This window comes from Stenella coeruleoalba (genome assembly GCF_951394435.1).
Source record: "Stenella coeruleoalba genome assembly, chromosome: 4".
In the NCBI taxonomy this organism is placed as follows: domain Eukaryota; kingdom Metazoa; phylum Chordata; class Mammalia; order Artiodactyla; family Delphinidae; genus Stenella; species Stenella coeruleoalba.
Window position 1 is genome coordinate 138,326,479 of NC_137149.1, and position 20,509 is coordinate 138,346,987.

Genomic DNA, 20,509 nt, shown 5'->3' on the forward strand with positions numbered 1-20,509 from the left:
TCCTCATCTTAAAAACTGTATATTGCAGGGCTTCCCTGGTGGCGCAGTGGTTGAGAGTCCACCTGCTGATGCAGGGGGCGCGGGTTCGTGCCCCGGTCCGGGAAGATCCCACATGCCGTGTCCGCTCCGCAACGGGAAAGGCCACAACAGTGAGAGGCCCGCGTACCGCAAAAACAAACAAACAAACAAAAACAACAGTACATTGCATAATGTCTCCAAATAATTTCTTTTATTTTGGTAAAAATTGGGTTATTTGGATAGATACTTGATAACTATCATAGTAATTTGAATATTCAAGGCTCTCTTTTGATGACTAGGAACCTTTCTATATCCCTTGAGACAAGATAACTTCACTTGTTTTCTAAACCTTCCTAAAGGCTTATTTCTGGTAAGCTGCTTACATATTTGAAGTAAGTAACTCTGCCTTTTTGTTGTTTGACAGGATCAGAGTTCTCTGGGATATAGCACAATGGAATGAAAGCTATTTCATAAAGTATGTTTTAAGGAATAAAAGATAATACCCTTTTCTTATTGCAGAATAAAAGGATTTCATGTAACAGTAGGGTTCCTTTCTGAAAATTTGAAAAAATGTAAATAGGCAATAATATTTATTATCATATAAGTAATAAAACTTCCCATTTTCAAAGAATTGATTTTTCTTATCAAACTGGAAAACTAAAAGTTAAGACCCAAAAGTTCTAATGCATGTAGCCTTTCTGGAAATGGTTTAACTGACATAGCATCCAATGCAACATTTTCCTATACAAAAAATATTGTTTTCCAAAATATCATCCTAATCCATATTTAAATCAAACCATGTGAGCACTCTTTTTTCACCGTATTCATTTCAAGGACACTTATGGGTACATTGTGATAACAATTTTCCACCGATATCACAGCAGGTTGATTTACTCAGCTGCACATAACTGCAGTATTTTTCTTAAAGCTTTGAAATCTTGAATGAGGGGTGGAGAACTAACTGTAGACATGTAATATATTAAATTTCTAAGACTTGAAAGGGAGCATAATTAACTCAATGCCACATAATTGCTCCAGGGACAGAAAAAAAGAGGCAAACAGAATTGATATGCCCCTTTTTTCCCCTTAGCAATTAAATAACAATGCTAAGTGAGCAATTTCTTTTTTAAGACTCATTCTTTTGACTTAATATTTCCCTCGAATATTTTAAAAACTTTCCATGCCAACTTATAAAATGTAGGAAGCAGTGAAGCTGGGAATTCTGCTATTCCCTCTCTTTGAGCAGAATTTCTCCCTTCTTCCTCTCCCTCTCTTCGGTGCTTACAGAACCTGTCTCTTTGACCTCATCATAATCTTTAGTTCCTCTCTCTTTCCCATTATCCCAATCCATCAGTTCTTTTCTAGCTTCATTTGCCTTTCTATCCATCATGTAATCCACTGTAAGTCATTTCTATATCTCTTCGGACCTGACAATCACGTACCCCTTTGACCGGCTGCCAACTTACTTTATCAGTTTCAAACTTTGAGTGTCCTCTACCGCCCACTATCAGCACTAGCTGCAAAGATATTGAATGTGGCTGGAGGAAGTTAGGGAATAATACTGATTAGAGCTAGGGAGGCTTTTAATTTTCTCAATTGTAAATTTGGAATTCAGACAAAATGTTATATGTTGTACTTTCCAAATCTAAAATGTCATGGTTCGATATATTATTTCTTCAAAACTATAACAATCATTCTTTAAAGTATCTTTTGTCTGTTAATCTCTAAAAATCTGAAAGAACATCCTGGAACTTCCAACTGAAAAAAGTCAAACGGGATTATCTCCAAAACCCCAATACAATATAAAGGAATGAACAGATATATAAACCAACGACCATGAGGAAAAAGGGACAGAAGCCATCAGAAAAGTGTTTTTAAATAAATTACTGAGGGACTTCCCTGGCAGTCCAGTGGTTAAGACTTTGCCTTCCAATGCAGGGGTGCAGGTTCAAGCCCTGGTCGGGGAGCTAAGATGTATATGTATATGTACATGTAGATGTACATGTATATGTGTAGGTGTATACCTGGAATGCCACACAAGACACATTGCCTCCTGAGAAGAAAATCAGGTGCTTAAGGAACAATAACAGGAGGTTATCCTTCTGAACCTTTTAAATCTTGAATCATGTGAATGCATAGTGTATTCTAAATACCAATTAAATTTTAAACATTAGGGCTTCCCTGGTGGCGCAGTGGTTGAGAGTCCGCCTGCCAATGCAGGGGACACGGGTTCGTGCCCCGGTCCAGGAAGATCCCACATGCCGTGGGATGTGGCAGCTGGGCCCGTGAGCCACAACTACTGAATCTGCACGTCTGGAGCCTATGCTCCACAACGGGAGAGGTCACAACAGTGAGAGGCCCGTTCACCACCATGAAGAGTGGCCCCCGCTTGCCGCAACTAGAGAAAGCCCTTGCACAGAAATGAAGACCCAACACAGCCCAAAATAAATAAATAAATAGATAAATAATAAAAATAAAGGAATTCCCTTTAAAAAAAAAAAGACAAGACCTAAAAAAAAAAAAGTAATTATTTTTGAAAAGAATAACTGGAGGGAGAAATAGGTGGACCAAGGGACTCTTGCTTTTCATTATAAAACCCTCGGTTGTATTTGATTTTTAAAACTATGTCCATCTCTCTCTCACACACACACATGTGCACACACAGTGAATTTTTATTTGCCTATCATTGTCTGCCTAATACAGTCTTATTCATTTTTCATGATTCTGGTAAAGCAAACTTTCTGTGAAAGTTTTCCTGACACCAGCCAAACTCCTGCAGAGTTAGTCAGTTCTCCTATGGGATTCCAGAGCGTCATCTGCCTGTCATTATTATACTATTTTTCTTTCATATTTTATTATTTAGTTACATGCTTGCCTCCTCCACTAAACTAAGTGATCCTCTAAGTCAGGAACTATTCCACGTCTCCAGACCTCCGGTGCTGTCTGTCTTTTGGATTTGCTGCTGCTTGCCTTTGAATGAACTGCATCTAGGACTTAAGGAGTCAGCCTATTCTCTAAGTGGGGAAATGTTCCTAGAACTCATGGGAGAGCAGAAGCAAGCTGGGAAGTATTTGAGAACAGCTAATGGAGCAACAGGAACCACTACACAGGTCAGAGAAGAGCATAGCCAGCTTAGGATAGGGAAGGCAGGTGGGTTCACATTCTTTCTGTCATTCCTCCTCGCCGCTTGAGACCATAAAATAAACTTAGTCCACAGTTTAAAGACAGAAAATCAGAAAGACAAAGTGAATGGGGGGAAAAATGGTGGCTTGGTAGAGGAAGGGAGATAAGTCTCTCAGGAAAATCACAAAGATAGATTTATGTGTTTGAGAACAAAGTGGAAGCAGTAGATTGTTACAAGTATCAAAGTTCAGAGTCAAGGATGGGGGCCACAGCATGTGCTATGTGTCAGGTATACACTATGCGCTAGAAAAATGATCCAGAAGTTACCGTTTCTTAAACATCTACTAGGTGCTAGTCCCCCAGCCACCCCTTTAAGGCTTTTTATATCTCATTATTCTGTGTTACAAATATAATAAGCTGAAATCAATAATTATTCCCATTTTACGGGTGACAAAATGGAGGCTCAAAAATGTTAAGTAATTGGCTGACATCATGTGATCAGAAAGTGGCTGAGATGGACTTGTACTTGTCTGTTAAATACCATTTATTTTGTGAATTCCTACTCATGATACTAAGTCTGGTTCAAATGTGCCTTCTCAATGAAGCCTTCTCTGATCTTTCCAACCAAAAATGACTAGAGATGCTTCAACTTTATTTCTTGTAATTTTAAGATTCCAACGTATATTACATTTCTTTGTATATTTGCCTTCAATCTTCCAGCAGATTTTGTGTTTCTTGAAGGAAAGAACAAGCCCCTGTAGCATTGAAAATATTCTTTCTATTGTGGAAAAATCCAGTGGTTCAATGAGATTCTCTGAGTTATTTGCTGGACTTAGAAAGATCAAAGTTCTATATTTGTCCCTAAACTGCATAACAAAGTTTTCAATTAAAATTTTAAAAATGTATCATTGATATTTTCCAAAGTTTTATTCTTATTAGTGATTTATATTCTGCTTCATGTCCCTGATACCAATTATATTATAGAGTGTCAAAGAATTTTTAACACATTCCTAATTTGGAAGCTTTACAGCAGTACTTTGCAAGCTAAAGAAAGCATAATGGAGAGGTGAAGAAAAAAGTATTAGTGAAATAAAGTCATGAAAAATTTTAAAACTAATAATAAAACCCATGTGAAAGTATGTAATGTCATGGTCAGTTCTAGCACTACATAAAATGAAAAATTTGAAGTAAGGCAAACTTACTTAACAATAATCTTTTGTAAGGCAGCACCAAAGATTTTAGAATATAGAGATTAAAAAGTCTTAATTGTATTTTCACAAAGTTTCAGAGCTTCTGGCCAAATGAACAGATACAATTAAAATTTTGAGGGTCCAGCATCATAAAATGTACAGTGGTCACCACTTTGCAGAGTTTCAGACAATTTTAATTATTTTTCTTGGTACAGAGTTCACAGAGCAGAAGTAAATATGCTATATGTTTTTGTAAAAGGAATCATGTTTAGGCAACAATAGCTTAATTGAAGTAAATCTTTTCTCAGAAGTAAAATTTTAACTTGCATAAAAGTTTTAAGTACTAGTTAGACAACTTGTTAAATCCACTCAGGTAAACAGCACTTTTAAATCCCCATAAGATTTCTTAAAATCATCCTGGCTATGTGCCTAAATACATATAAATACAAAGCATTCTTAGCAATTAACTGGACCCTACGGGGTAAATGTGATGAGCAAGGAATTCACTGTGCTACCTCAATTAGTGCTAATGAGAGTTGTGTAGTTAATTCCCTCACGCTGCTCTTAATTTTCATCTCCTCTGTGGAGTCTACTCCAAAACATTTAAATTTTACACCCTATTCCCAGCCCATGACAATTTTTACTTACCTCAGTAATGAAGGCTTTGGCTGTGGCAGGATTCATAACAAGGATGGCTCGCCTAAGAGTGTCTCGATAGCGATTCAATTCCTCTATTCTCATGGTATCAAAGAGAGTGGTGATCATTTTATTGATGTTGTTTTCTACCTTCTGAAGTGCAACATCCATCCCCTGCTGAGACACTTTGTCCAAAAACTCCTGTATTCCACGGATATCTAGGAACATCAAAAGCCCATCAAAATGTGAATTACAGCACAGAAGGGAGAGAAAAGCTATTTCACTTACATCATAATAGTTTATTGTTCTACATTGTAGGCTGTTTAAACTTCTAATTGAGGAGCTGATGGAACTCTCAAATATGTTTAAGGTTGAGAAAAGACGATTTAAGGTGTTTATGCGAAAAATGTAGGGATTGTTATTTTTTAAATTAATTTTTCTCCACTGAGCATTCTAAATTATCTCACCTCTGGAAGATGTTAGAACAGAGTAGAGGGAAGTGATGGGGAAGATCCTCACTTCCCTAAAGCAAATGTGAGATAAGAAAGTACATTCCTTATTTTTCCTCAGTATTAAAGAGTGATAGTAACCTCAGGCAAAACATGAATGTCGTTATGGCTGATGAATCTGAATCAAGATTACTACCATTTCTTAAAATAGGCAACGATATCACTAAACTTGACATTTTCAATCTTACTTGAAAGATGGTTTTGAGAGGTTATTTTCAAAGGGTCTCAGGTCACTTAGACCACAAATAAAACAGCTACATTTTTGCCTGTTTTATGAGTACTATCTCCTTAGTTCAAATCTGGCCAACTTGGTAGAGATTAGTTTTTTTCCAGGAGTATGGGAATGTACTTTGCGTGTAAAACATAAATTTTAACAAAATATTCACACACCCATTCCAAAATAAAAAAAATTCTGAAAGATTATCAAAAAATTGTGTCCATTTCACATCTAAATAAGGAGGGTAAAATACAGTCTAAATAAAATGTTTATAAACTTGTATTTTGATGTATATTTAAGTAAAAATAAGTGCCTGAAATGTTACAAATATTTTTCCTAGTGCCACATTGGCTGCTTATAGAAGAAGGGATCTAAACATTGATAAATATGATTGGAAGATGTACCCAGCACAATACAATCTTAATATAACAGATTGCTTTGACTATAAAGTACTGTTTATTTTCCTGTATATGCTCATGACATAAAATGTTAAAAGGGAAAAAACTAGTGAAAGATAAGGAGTGAATGAAATTGTAGGTTGCTTATTATGAATGGACTATATCTCAAAATTCCTTAATGTGCAAGACCGCAGGCTTGTAAAATTTACCTCTCAAGGACAATAACAAGGTCATGTGTTTTTCAAACAATATATAAGCCAATAAGTAAGAAACAGTCACAAATTTAGAAACTAACATTTGCTATAACCAAAGTTTATATTTGCAAGTTTATAAATTAATACTAATAATTTTAAAATTTGCTTTCTTCTTATGATCTGTTTTATTTTAAAACAATTACTATGAACACTATATGTCTAGTTATCTGATGACCCTCAAACTCTTCAGAATAGATAACTGTATAAATTCTACCTTACATTCCTTATTCCTAATTAAATTATAAACCCAGGATGTCAGCATCACAGTAGCTTAAAAGAACAAAGACTCATCTAGAGCAGAACAAGAGATAAAAGAGCTGAAATAATAACGGTATTATGTACTCATTAAATATCCAGGTCAGAAAGTTCCTAAGGATGTAAGGTATTCAAGCATGGATTAAACAAAGGTTTAGATCTGATGAAATTTAGCAGATACAGGTAGACATATAACAGGACTATGTTCGCACTCAAGCAAGCCTTCTCAAACTTTGCTGTGAATCAGAATAGCTTGGAAATCTTATCAAAAATGCAGAAGCCTGGACCCTACCCAAGAACCAGTATGCCTTTAAACTATGTGTCAGAGCAGATCCTTGATTGTGAATTGTAAGCTGTTGTTTCTTTAGTATGAATCACTTAAAAGTGCAGCTAAATATGACAGAAAAAAACAAAAATAAATTGAAATAGAGATGTTCAGAAAACACAGTGTGACCAGAGCATAAGACTCCAAATTACTTACACTCTTAACTTTGAGAAAAAAACCTGTTTCAAAAAAAAATTGTTGAAACAAATTATTGAAAATTATTGAAATTATCACCTGTCACCAATGCTATGTGCTCAGAATTCAACAGTGAATACCCTTCCCCACATTGAGAAAGGCAATAAACAGGTAAACAAAGTAACAGATACAATTCACACTAAGTGCTGGAAAGGAAACAAGGGTGGGAAGAAGGACCTATTTTAGTTAGAATACTCAAGGAGGTTTCCTCTGGAAAACTGGCATTTAAAGTGTGATCTAAAGGATGAGAAGACATTGCCCAGGCAAGGGGATAGGATGAGAGGACAACAGCTAGGGAAGATGCCCCGAGGCAGTGAAGAGCTTGTGTTTGAAGTACCTAAAGGATTTCTGTGTGGCTGTAGTCCAGCTAGCCAGGGGGAGGGCAGAGTTAGGTGAAGCTGTGTGGAGAAACTTCAGATCATGTGGATCCTGGTGAGACACAGAAAGAGGTTTCAATTTTATCCTAAATACAGTTTTAATCTCTTGAAAGTTTTAAGTAGAGGATCTGACTAAGTAGATGATGGGCTATGTGATCATTCAAATTGAGCTTGTAACTGATTTTCCCTTCATTTAAAACAGCATGACTTTTTTAGCTTTTATATTTGACCAGAAATTAAGTACTATATGTATTGTTACTTGGCCAGAAAAGTGATGTAATAAAAGATTGCTATTATGTCTTTGCTTCCTTAGTCTGCAGTTCTGGTTATCACTGCCTAGGTAAGTGATTATAAAGTTTTTGAAAATTTTTCTCATCTACAAATGAAGAAATATTTATCTTATAGATGTCTTGAAAGATTAATTAGTGAGGGTGATGGTGTGTGTGTCTGCATGGGAAATCCATCGTAGAGTCTAACACATGGTAGGTGTCTAACACATGGTAGGTGCTATTATTGTTAATAATAGTGCACAATTGCCTGTTAAGGGCAATTTTTTTAATTTTTAAAATTATTTTATTTTTATTATTGGGGGCATCTTTCTTTTTTAAAACAACTTTTTATCTAGGGGAAAACATACTACACTTGATGTCAGAAAACCAGGTTTGGATCCTTACTTTGCTACCCACATAGCCGTGTGAACTTAGAATCAATTTCATAGGTGATGTCTGTCATTTTTACCTTCCCAGTATTTTTTCTCCTTTATTCAAATAACAAAACCTCATTTTTCATTTAAGAAACAAACCTGGACCCATCTCTGTGTTCTACATGTGCACAACCTTCTATATTCATTACCGGATGGTCATGTGTCCCAGGACAGTTAAGTGTGAGTTCTCCATATCTTTGGCCTAAGTAATTAGTTCACAGATAGTCACAGGATTCAAAGAAAGACTGAAATTTGATATATGGATAATGAAAAAGAAATGGTCATTCTTTTGTATCACAAGTTGTAATGATGCAGTTTTGGAATTGAGAGAGCCAGTGTGTCTAGTGAGAAGCTGAGAATGCAGCCAACGAGTGAAGTGAAACAAAGGCCAGGTAGCTATTTCTTAGACTTCCCAACTACATGAGTCAATCGAAAAACCATTTTTTCTTTTTTTGCTTACCTAGTTTAAAATGAGCTTCTGTCACTCACAAGAGAAAGGGTATTGACTAATACATAGTCTTTTGATAAACATCTGGTAGTTTGGGAATGAAGGTAAAGGCACAGTTCCTGTTCTTGAAGTACATCCAGTTTAGTGGAGGGAATAACAATTTAAACAACTAATTGTTTTAATGTGATTAATGCCAATGAAAGAAATGTAACAAAGGAATGGAAGCTTAGGAAAACAGCTAATCACACTTTATCAATGCAAAAAGAAAAGTATATCACCTAATTACTGGGTTGTTCTAATAAAAGGAAATAAGGGGTGTGAAATATTAAAGCAGTTTGTAAACTGCAAATTTCTATGCAATGTGCATTTTCATTATCAAGACTTTATTAACCCAGTCAATTTTCCCACTTGTTCTTAATTTTCTTCTGTTCTCTTTTTCTATGGAAAAATGGAAAACAAACAGACAAAAATCACAATAAGGACTAAAAGTTGATCTAGGTACTACCTTTATAAATTGATATTCTAGCAACCATCAATTTTTGTGATATCTGATTTGTGTTATCTAGTTAGACCAACTTCCTGCAACTGCTCTCCAAGAGGTAATAGCTGATTGAAACACAATGATTCGTTTTATTAAATTGTGTAGAATAATGACTTTATTATGATCACTAATGTAAGACTAAATTTAATATCTCTACTGAAAATGGCTTATAATGTAAATAGATTAAGGTAGAAAACTCCTAGGCGATATTCGGATCTAATGCATAAGCACGTTTCTAAACAGACCCCAAACCAGAAATGTGATATTTTACTGTTCATCCTAAATCAGTAGTCAGCATCTAAATAGATCTCTTTGGAATCTAGTCTCTGCTTACTATGTGCCAAGCATGAGCAAAACAATCCCTGCCCTCAATGAGCTTGTTATCTACACATATGGTGATAACACAGACCCTATTACAGATAGAAGAATCTTACAATACTACTCATTTTCCAAACTGTCGTTGCAACCTAAATTTAGTGGCATTCTCTGGAATACATCAAACAGTAAATCTCAGTCTGATCATTGTATTTGAATGACACTTTTAAAATGTTGAATTTGGTAGGAAAAAAAGATTTGTCACTGAGACTTTGTAGGTCTGATTATTTTTTTTTCCTTCTACTCATCTCTCTCCCTCATTTGAGTAGATTAGGCACATTTAATCATTTTTGATCACTTAATGCATTGAAAACCTCACTTAGCAGGAGACCTCAGTACTTCATTCAGTCAATCTTGGTGTTTCTGAAATTATGACAGAATGCTAAGCTTTAAATTAATATTTAGAATCTTGTGAATTTTTTTTAGATAAAAAGAAATACATCACACTACTGGACACATGAGATACATCATGAAGTTGAATGGACTTTCCCAACATATGAATGGCAAAGCATAATCTACAATTGCCTTGTTTCCTCAGGGGAAAAAAGGCTTTTAACCATGGAGTGATTTAAAAATTTTTGTTCAGAAGAACCCTTACTTCTAAAGGGATTTGAGTCATTAATTATTTCCTTGTCATTTGTGATGTATTTAGAAAATAATGATAATAATGTGCTGTATGAGATTTTAAGGTGACACAGTCCAGCAATAGGGATCCACTGAGATTTTCTATTTGATAAGAACTTGTGATTTTAACATTAGATCATAATGTTACATCATGAAAGTCATTTTTACAGTAATGCTAATCAATATTTTTAGAACATTTTACTGATGAACAAATCCACAATAGTAGAATATAGCATTTTTACCTACTGACATAATATATACTAATGAAAACAAAATAGTTAAATAAGATGCTTGGATTAATTATATGCTTACTGATGTACATTGAAGTGAATGAGATAACTGAAAGCTGGAAAGTAGCCAAATGAGGAATAAATCACTTTAAGACTGTCTAGAGAGACAGTTAATAATATTATAGTCATCAGACATTTAAAAACACCCTCAGGGTAATTATAAACATTTGCAATAAATCAAGAGGAATGTGTCCATTTTATTAAACCTACATCAAGTCTGCATGGAATAAATACTGTGATTCCTAGGAATGCATTCATGCTGATGTCCATCCAATATTCATTTCAAAGAGTTCTACCATATGACAATTTAATTGTAAGGAAAGGGTGATGTACTGAAGGGTAGTGCTTAAGTACTTCAGGTCATTCAACTATGTACTGACACTTAATTTGGGATCATTAAATCAGTGCTTGCAGAATGCAATGGATTCCATATATAATCCATTCATTAATCCTTAACTTTGAATTTATTTCTTTGTTTTCATGCATATGGATGTCAAAATGTAAATATTTCTGTATATAAAGAGAAATATATTTTCATTTAGTCTTTTCCATGCTAAGATATTCTATCAAAACCTGTTATGTATGTTTAGGTCTCTGATTTTCAGAAATACCTAGTTTAACAAATTATAGTTGATATATACATATGGCCAAAAGTCTTAGTGTAAAATAGAAAAGACTATTCTGAAATCTTAAGAAAAATGTCAGAAAGGCTAAGAACATAAAATAAGTCTAAACTGACCAAAGCAAACAAAAACAAACAAATTGAACTAATGAAGAGTATATTTTAAAAGCAGTTTAAAATGGTGAATTATAGAGACAAATATTTATAATTTTAAACATCTAAATTATAATTTAATAATATTAAATTTAAAAATTAAATTAATAAGATTAAAATAATCTAATCCATATTTTTTTCTTATAAGCAAAGTTTCTTTCGAGCTGACAAGGAAAGCACATGTGTCCACGTATGCCTACCCTTCACCCAGAGGGTCATCATGTAACTCAGGCTGGTGCCAGAGAGCCCACCATGCCCCTGAACAAATTATTTGGTTCCAGAATAAGCACAGGACCCAAAGAGAGCCTGAGATTTTATATGTGGATAAATAGCCATATGTCTGATATTGATGTATGGACAAAGAAGGGAAAGGGCCTTTTTCTAGTAAAATAATCTGTGAGAATATGCTTGAAGTCACCAATGCCATCTGTCTAGCTTGAGAATGAAGCACATACATGAACTGAAGTAGAGGTGAGGCTATGGTAAGAGGGTATATTTGACTACTTTCAATTAGTTCTTGTCTCTATGTCATTACTGTTACAAGCTGCTTAGATCCCTATCATCAAATTACCCCTCCAGGCTCCATAACTGCACCCATAGAATAAATCTACAAATAGGTTCATTCCAATATTAAGCTGTGGAACCAATATTTGTTTAGGCAAAGGAAATTAAATAACCCCAATAGCTCTTTAGGTGAAATGCACATCAACTTTTCTGCTTATGCCACTCTTGTAAATCAGTTCTATTCAGCCCATCCATCCCTGAAATTCAACTTTTCTTTCAATATTCTCAGAATAGAAACCTCCCATTAAAGCAATCTATATGTTTTTATTCTATTTTAAAGATCACCCACTTCTATAACTTTCTGGCTTCTGTATATTGTCAGTTCCAAGACGCCTTGATTCTGGAATCTAGTTGCTGGCTGTTACGTTCAACTAATTCCTTGCTTAGACCTCTCTGAGAGTGAGCCTGCCTTGACTACTATCAGCTGTTTCTCATGAGGCTTCCTGGATATTGTATTCCACCTATTCGACCAAACTTCCTCTCAGAGACTTGGCTGAAAGCATAAACAGCAGGCTAAGCAAATTGAGGACGATGCGAAACTGGAAGGGTAGGGCAACATAATGAGTAATATGATAAAGATTTAACATAAAATTTTTAAAAGGCATAAATTATGAGAAAACACAATAAGATACAAGTGGCTTTTGTTTTGCTAAAAAGAGGTAAAGGTCTCACCTCTCTAAGGCAATAAGATAGCATGAGATGTACTGTGCAACCAATAAATGTGTCAGATTGTATACAGAAATATTGAAAAAGTAAAATAGATAGGGATAAAGGCATTTAGAAAGGTGGATTATCTAAGAAGCATACGTATCGGGTTGAAAATGGTAAATTCTTAGGCAGTAGAAGACTAAGTGACTTCATGGGATGTAATCATTTCTTTACTTATTGATAAATGGTTACAAGCAAAAGCATTACTTATTTTATATTATTCTTTTTGTCCAATATATTTTAAGTTTCATATAGAGAAGAGCTTTCTGCCAATTAGAAATGTCCGGTATCCTTATATGAGACAGGCTCCTTCAAAGTACAGTGAGTTCTCTCTTGCTTGGAGGATTCTGTCAGGGGAAACAATTGCTACCAATCAAAGATGTTGAAGGAGATACCTGCTGAAATCTCTTGTTTCCAAATGCCTTATCTAGGAACAAAGCTGGCCTTATCAGAAACACCAGGGGGTGTTAAAATATGTATGTTGCTAGGGCCTACCTTGCAAAAATTCTGATTCCAGGGGTCTATGACAGAGCTGAGGTAGGATGATGATTAAAAATCTCTTCTAGTAATTCTGATCTACTACCAAATTTGGGTTCTAAGTGTCCACTACACTCAATTCTAACCTTTTGTCTATGACTCAATAATCACTAAGTGATCATGATTCAATGATGATATTTAGTTTACAATTCTGATAGGCAAATTGATTTTTTCCTTTTTTTCTTTCTCTTTACTTTTTTTTACTTTTCAGATATGTAACAGGTTGTTCTGTCTTCTAAATTTTTATTGAGATATAATTTACCTACAATAAAATAAAGAGACCTTACATGTGTAGTTTAAAGAACATTTATAGTGTTCCACTATAACTACCACTCAAAATGAGATACTGAATATTTCTGTTACCACAGAAGTTTCTCGTGTGTCCTTTTCCAGACAGTCCACTCCTGGTACAGAGATGCAACCACTTTCTGATTTGGATCACCAAGATTAGTTTTGTATGTTACTGGACTTCATATAAAAGGAATAATACAGCATGTCCTTCTTTTCTTTCAGGATTATTTCACTCAAAATTTTGTTGTTGAGTATTTCAGTGGTTCATTTCTTCTTATTGCTTAATAATATTCCATTGTAGGGACCTGCCACAATTCCTTGAACCATTTTCAAAATGATGGGCATTTGGGTTGTTTCCAGTTTTGGACATAATGAATAATGCCAATACTAGCATTCTTACATAAGATTTTGTGAGGATATACATTCTCATTTATCTTGGTAAATACCTGGGAGTGAAATGAGTAAGTCACGTGGTAGATGCATACGTAAATTTGTAACGAACTGCCAAAGAGCTTTCCATACTGGTTGTACATTTTTACATCCAGCCACAAGGTAGGAGAGTTTCAGTTTGCTACATTCTTGTCTACGTGTAGTATTGGACTTTAGCCAGTCTAGTGGGTACCGATTAATACCTCGTTGCTTGTTTTTGTTTTTTTGTTTTGTTTTTGCCACACCACTCCGCTTGCAGGATCTCAGTTTCCTGACCAGGGATTGAACCCAGGCCATGGCAGCGAAAGCCTGAAATCCTAACCACTAGGCCACCAGGGAACTCCCCAGTATCTAGTTTTAATTTGCACACACCTGTGGACTATGTTCAGCACTTCTTCTTGTGTTTATTGGCCATTTATATATCTGCTTATATGAATTGTCTGCACAAACTTTTTGCGCACTTTCAATTGTGTACTTTTATTGGTGTCTTGTTGCTTTGCTGGAGTTTTGTTTAATTCTCTGAGCTCTTTATATAGCCTATGTATTTACCTAAGTTTTTCAGATATAGGTATTGGAATTTATTCCCCAGGTTGTAGTTTGCCTATTTATTTTCTTAATGGTGTCTTTTATGAGCAGAAAACTTTAATTAATACAAGGCTCACGCTGCTTGCTGCGCCCTGAGTATTAAAGATCTCTAATTCAGGAGCGTAGTGTTTTCTGCCAGCATCTATGAAATTGAGGCAGGCTAACTCGCTAGCTTGCAAGTAGGGTAAAATCTCAGACCCTTCACAGTTCTTGACAGTATCATATTACAACCCCCAGCTGTAAGCAATACTAGGGAATATAGTTTTTCAACTGGAACTATTGCTCTCTCTGTTTAGAAGGGAGAACATATATTGCATAGGCAAGCGGCTATTTCTGCTGAGGGGTCAGCCTACTTTGAGTCACTGACTGCCCTGTTTCCACGTTTCTAACGATAACCAAACCATCCGAATTGACATACAGTACTTTTCCTTGAATGATGTTAACATGCTGAAGATCTGCAGGCTTAAAGTCAGACATTATCTCTCTTTAACAAAAATGATTCTATACATGTCACTTGTAAATTTTTAAAAAATTTTCAGGGGCTTCCCTGGTGGCACAGTGGTTGAGGGTCCGCCTGCCGATGCAGGGGACGCGGGTTCGTGCCCCGGTCCGGGAGGATCCCACATGCTGCGGAGCGGCTGAGCCTGTGAGCCATGGCCGCTGAGCCTGTGCGTCCGGAGGCTGTGCTCCGCAACGGGAGAGGCCACAGCAGTGAGAGGCCCCCGTACTGCAAAAAAAAAAAAAAAAAAAAAAAAAAAAAAAAAAAAAAAAAAAAAAAAAATTTCAGTGTCAGAAATTACTCTTATGCTTTTTCTATTGTATCAAAAGAGTCCAGTTGTTGAGAGCAGGGACTATGGGGGAGACTATTAGTGTTTGAATTCAGGCTTCTTGGACTTACTTTTGAGTCACCTGACCTCTTACTACTTTAGCTTTTTTCATTTGTGGTATAATCATGGCCATCTCCAGCATCATCACCATCATCTACTTTACAGAGCTGCTGTGAGGATTAAATGAGATGATACATGTAAAGTATTTAGAACAGAGCTTGGATACAATACATGTTCTCTGTAAGATTATCCCTTGCTATATTCTTGGGTGATAGCTCACTGCAACCTCTTTATACTCATTATACATGGTTAGGAGTATAGATAGGCTCTGATCAGACTTTAAATCTCAGTTTTGATGCTTCTTAGCTATGTTTTGTGAACAAGTTACCCATCAGTTGTTTCTGTTTACCTATTTGTAAAACTGTAAATATTACCTACCTCACATAGCTGTTGAGAAAATTCAATGATACAATGTAAAATATTTATTCTACTGCCTGAATGAAAATGATCAGAGATACTATTTTTTTAATATTTTTATTGCTGCAAGACTTGCTCACACTGTCTATTGGAATGGCCGTCTCTCACACACTTAAAGTTAGGTAGGATTCTGAGAGGCAATAATCAAGATCAAAGTCCACCCGTGAAGACTTCTTTGATCACTGCTGCCTAAATTAAACACTTTCTTCATTGCATACCACTAGCACTCAGTTTGCATCATTCATGACACAACACACTATTTTCTCTATTAAGAGAGTCATATAAATATTTATCTTTCGTTAATTGTAAGCTTCTTAAAAGTAAAGACTACATTCTGTAAAACTTTAAATCTCATGTTTTGTATCTGCACTAAGCAAGTGAGCTATGAACGTTTCCTGAATGACATATTTTTAAAAGTTCAACACTTCCTCTTTTCAAGCCTTTTAAAAAATGTCTTGAATCTATCCATTCAAATAAAGTTTCATTTTTCTCCCCTCTTTTTATCCATTTACTTAGAATCAAAGACTTGAATTTTCTTTGTTAAGGAATTTAAAGTAGACTTTTACACTGTGCTCTTAATCATAATTAACTGCTTTGAAAATAAGTGTTTCTCTAATAAACTGGATAAGAAGCCTAATCTTTTTCTTTAAGTATATTTTTCTAAGCAAAATACATCTTCAATAACATTTGGCTCCAGCAGGCTGCCTGATTCCATCCATGGATGATGCTTAATCCATTCCTTAATGAAAGTAATTCCTGATAACCAAGATAAAAGTCAAGTATAATGCTGATGTTTGAACTTAAAATGAGGACATTGATGAATGGATATGTAAATACATGTAGCCCTCTTCAAGGCACAAGGTATTTGAAAAGCTTGATGTTTATTTTGGACTCTAGCCCAGTTCTTTATTTACTATCAAGATTTATTGTAAGTATCAAAGGAAAATTTTCTTTCATTGAACAAGAGTATTACTGGAAATAATTTAAAAAGTACAAGCAGGGTACTTTTTCATGAATTATTAAATTAAATAATAAATTAAAGTCAAGTTTATCATCAGAGTAAAGGACAATGTTTTTCATTATTCCTAAAACAAACACTGCTTCTAGCAGAGGATACAAATACTGTGATTATAGCATCTTATTTAGTCAAAGGAAAACAAAAGAAAAGAGAATGAGGAATTTCAAATGTATGTAAATGAGTGTGTGACTATGAATTTAGTGTACATTAAAAAATCTTTACTTCATCAGTAATTAAAATGTCTTCTCTTACAAGAATTTCCTAACTGTAATCCATGTAGGACTTGGAAACAAGCTAACAAGGAATTTTCTTTCCTCATGGACATTTATAATCAAAGAGTAAAGTTCTCATTTTAATGTTGTAAAAACATCATCAAAAGTTACTTTTCTGTTCTTTATTTTACAAGACTATCTTGATAGGACTAACTAAAACGTGTTTTCTCCCTTTAAAGAAAGATGTAGTGTTCAAAAATTCATTATCTCAAAGTATGTTGAGCAGAAGTCATAAGAATACCATTATGGTTATAAAAACCATAGATAATCTGACTAGAAAAAACTGACAAAGGCATACTCAGTATGTTGATTCCAGAGCTAGAGTTTACTATATTCACTAAATAATCCTATCAGTGACTATCAGATTTGTGTTCCATCTTTACTTTTACTGATGAGCCAATTATTTTTATTTCCTTTTTGTTTATTTTATTCATTTCAGCCTCTTGGTCTTTGTTCTGTGACCCCTAAATAATATGAATTAAGCAACAAAATAAGGATTTCCGTCCTGGGGACAAAGGACTGTGCTTTTAGAGAGTGCCACAGACTTTTGTCTGAAGCCTACCCATCAAGTTTAATGGAACTCAGCCTCCAAAACCCCATGTGACCTTTGAATATTTAGGGCTAATGTAACTGTCACTCGCTCTCCCTCCCTGGGAGTCCACAGGAGCTCTTATTTGCTGCTTCCCAGATTTCTGCCAACCTGTTTGTGCTCAGTTCTATTGATGCCACTTTCTGGCCCACTCTTGTGTAACTGTTCTCTAATATAGTTCAAAATGCTGACTAGATTAGGACAAGAGAACTCATTTTTAAATAGTTATTTATTTGCAAGAAAAATAAGTTGCACTGTAAATCTTCTTAACTTTTTAAAATAAAAATGTAAAAACTAGGCCCATCTATACTGAATAGAAATTTTTCTCTAAGACTCCTTCTTAAGGCAAATCTCTAAGGAAAACACGTTTCAAAATATATGTTCTTTATCAGAATTTTGTTTATTTCCTCTCATTTGAACGTATAGATCTCTACTCCATTTCCTATCTTCCTACTGACAAAAAAAGAGAGAAACTATATTTGAAAATCTCTGGGATCAGTCAGCTAGAAAGCAGGTAGATTAATTCAGGAAAAAATACTTATACAAAAATAATATTATTTTTGCTTAGTTTTCTTAATGTAACTAGGTAAATATATTGAGAGAAAGTGTCTTCTCAAAGTATGGCAAATTTAGGTAAAACGCTTTGTGTTCTACTTTAGAAAGTTAAATAAAATAAGTATTTTTATACTACTCAGTATTTGTGTGAGATTTCATTTTGTAGACAATATGCCAGGATAAATATAAAGTGATATAATTTCAGTGACCTTCAAACAGTTAAGTACTAAGTAGATACTAAAGTCTACAACGAGGGTGTAGGCAAGATACTTCAGATTTTTTTTTGAACCAAAAAATAGAAATGGGTAATTTTTTAAGTGTTCCAGGATCTGTCAAAAATGATTTTTTCTTATTAGATAGAGATATAAGTCTTTCTGAAAGAGGAGAAAGACAGTATTGTTTTTATGACTTCCCATTATTTGAAAGACCGAGATATGTACAAAAGATTGAACTTGAGGTGTTAACAAAGTTTTCTGTTGTTGCCGCTAGATTTGTAAGAAGAATGTGACAGGACATGAAAACCACAAATAATAATAAGTAAGCTCCTTCGATTTTTCAAGATTTTAACCGAAGTCACCTGCCATGCAAATACCAGCTTACAAAACTCATACCAGCAACAAACACTCACCATATTCACTATCATAGAATATAATTAGCTTCTGCCAGGCATATTCTGTGACCACTCTCAGGATAACGTCATTTAAGTAGACAGGTGGCCTAACAGAGAGAGTGTAGTCATCATTCCTGTTGCTCCGGGTGACTCCACAGCCACTCCTTGGGGTCCCAGCTGTTGAGCGCTGAATGAAGAGGTGGGGGATGTGCATGGCATCTGCCAGAGACTGGAGGGACCCAGCTGATGTGCAGCCAATGGAGCTGACCAGGGCCAAGATGCCTTGATTCATGAGTTCACAGGCTGCAAGAAAGCACAGTAATATTCAAATGTCAATAGGTTTCATATACTTTCTCTTTCTGAGGAACAGTGAATAAAGCTTACACAGCTATTCTACAACTATGGAAACATTTTTTTTTAAAGGAATATTCTACATGAGGAGATCCTCCCATTACAAAGTGCTGTTGGAATACAGATCAAGAATTCTATCCTAATTAGCTATTTGACCTCGTGCAAATTTCTCAGCTTTTTTCGGTCTCAGTTTCATCACCTGTAAAGAGGGTAAAATAGCATGAATCTTTCAGGATTATTGTGTGCATGAGAGATAATTCAGTGTCTGTTACTTGTCTCTCCAGTGATAGGCATCCAATTAGAGTGATAGCTATACTTTTATAATTTTCAGTGTATCATTCAGGGAAAAGGTAATTCTTTACTGAGTATATAATACAAGGTTTTAAGAAAAGAGACAATATGCAAACTGGTAAATAAATGCAGGGGGAGATGAAGAGTCTGAGGAAGGAATTTCTAGCCACAGAAAACAGAGCCATTGTGGTATCTAAAACTTTGATGACACTTGTCTCTCCTACTAAACTGGAGAAATGAAAATGTTTTTGTTCTTTTCCTTGTTTATCAGAAAACTCATGGGATTTCTCTGGCAGTCCAGTGGCTAAGACTTCGCCTTCCAGTGCAGGGGGTGTGGGTTCAATCCCTGGTCAGGGAGTTACGATCCCACATGCCTTGAAGCCAAAAATCAAAACATAAAACAGAAGCAATATTGTAACAAATTCAGTAAAGACTTTAAAATGGTCCACATCAGAAAAAAAAATCTTAAAAAAAAAACGAAAAAAGAAAACATGGTGAAATCAAAAGGGAAAACTCATGGTGTACATTTCAGAAACTATCTCATTCTGGTTTCCAACTGAAGAATTTCTAATTTCTACTATACGGTGTATGATCTCTGTTTTAATTTCATTTTAACTATTCTGTGTATGCATATACTCTTACTTCAAAACCTATTTAAAACTAAAAAAAATATAAATTATAAGTAAACATAAAGACGTCACATATATAGAAAAATAGAGTTCAGAAGTGATATCTCACAATGCCAATCTTTGAAGTCAAGAGTTTAGAAATAAAATCAAAAGTAAATTTAGAAAGAGTCAAGGCAAAATTAATTCCATTTGAGAAGATAAGACAACATAATTGTTCCAGTATTAATTCTCGATTTGATGCATTCTAGATATAACATTCTCAGGATTCAAACTTTATTATAGATTGCACATAATTCTTGAAAAATTTGAAAGAAAATTTAGACGATAAGTACCTCCATGTGATAAATTGGCCAGTTAATGAAAGCTGACAAAATGAAAGTTTAGAAGTACTATACTAGTGACACACATATAAATATCAAATAAATTTATTATGATTAATGTTAAGCCAACCAACACATACAAAATAAATTAATAATTACTAGGGACATAATTTTCAAGCATGAGTGAGGTAATATGATTTCAA

General features: G+C 34.8%; 1 protein-coding gene across 7 annotated transcripts in view; it reads right to left on the bottom strand.

Annotated features, from left to right (window-relative positions):
• The window catches only part of GRID2 (glutamate ionotropic receptor delta type subunit 2), a 1,377,005-nt gene that overhangs the window by 656,482 nt on the left and 700,014 nt on the right, over positions 1–20,509 (bottom strand). For all 7 annotated transcript variants that reach the window (XM_079920116.1, XM_079920112.1, XM_079920110.1 and 4 more), the window contains 2 exons: positions 18,734–19,018; positions 4,980–5,185 (listed from right to left, as the gene is read on the bottom strand). In XM_079920116.1, the coding sequence (XP_079776242.1) occupies positions 4,980–5,185; positions 18,734–19,018 (491 nt within the window). The remainder of the gene's footprint in view (positions 1–4,979; positions 5,186–18,733; positions 19,019–20,509) is intronic.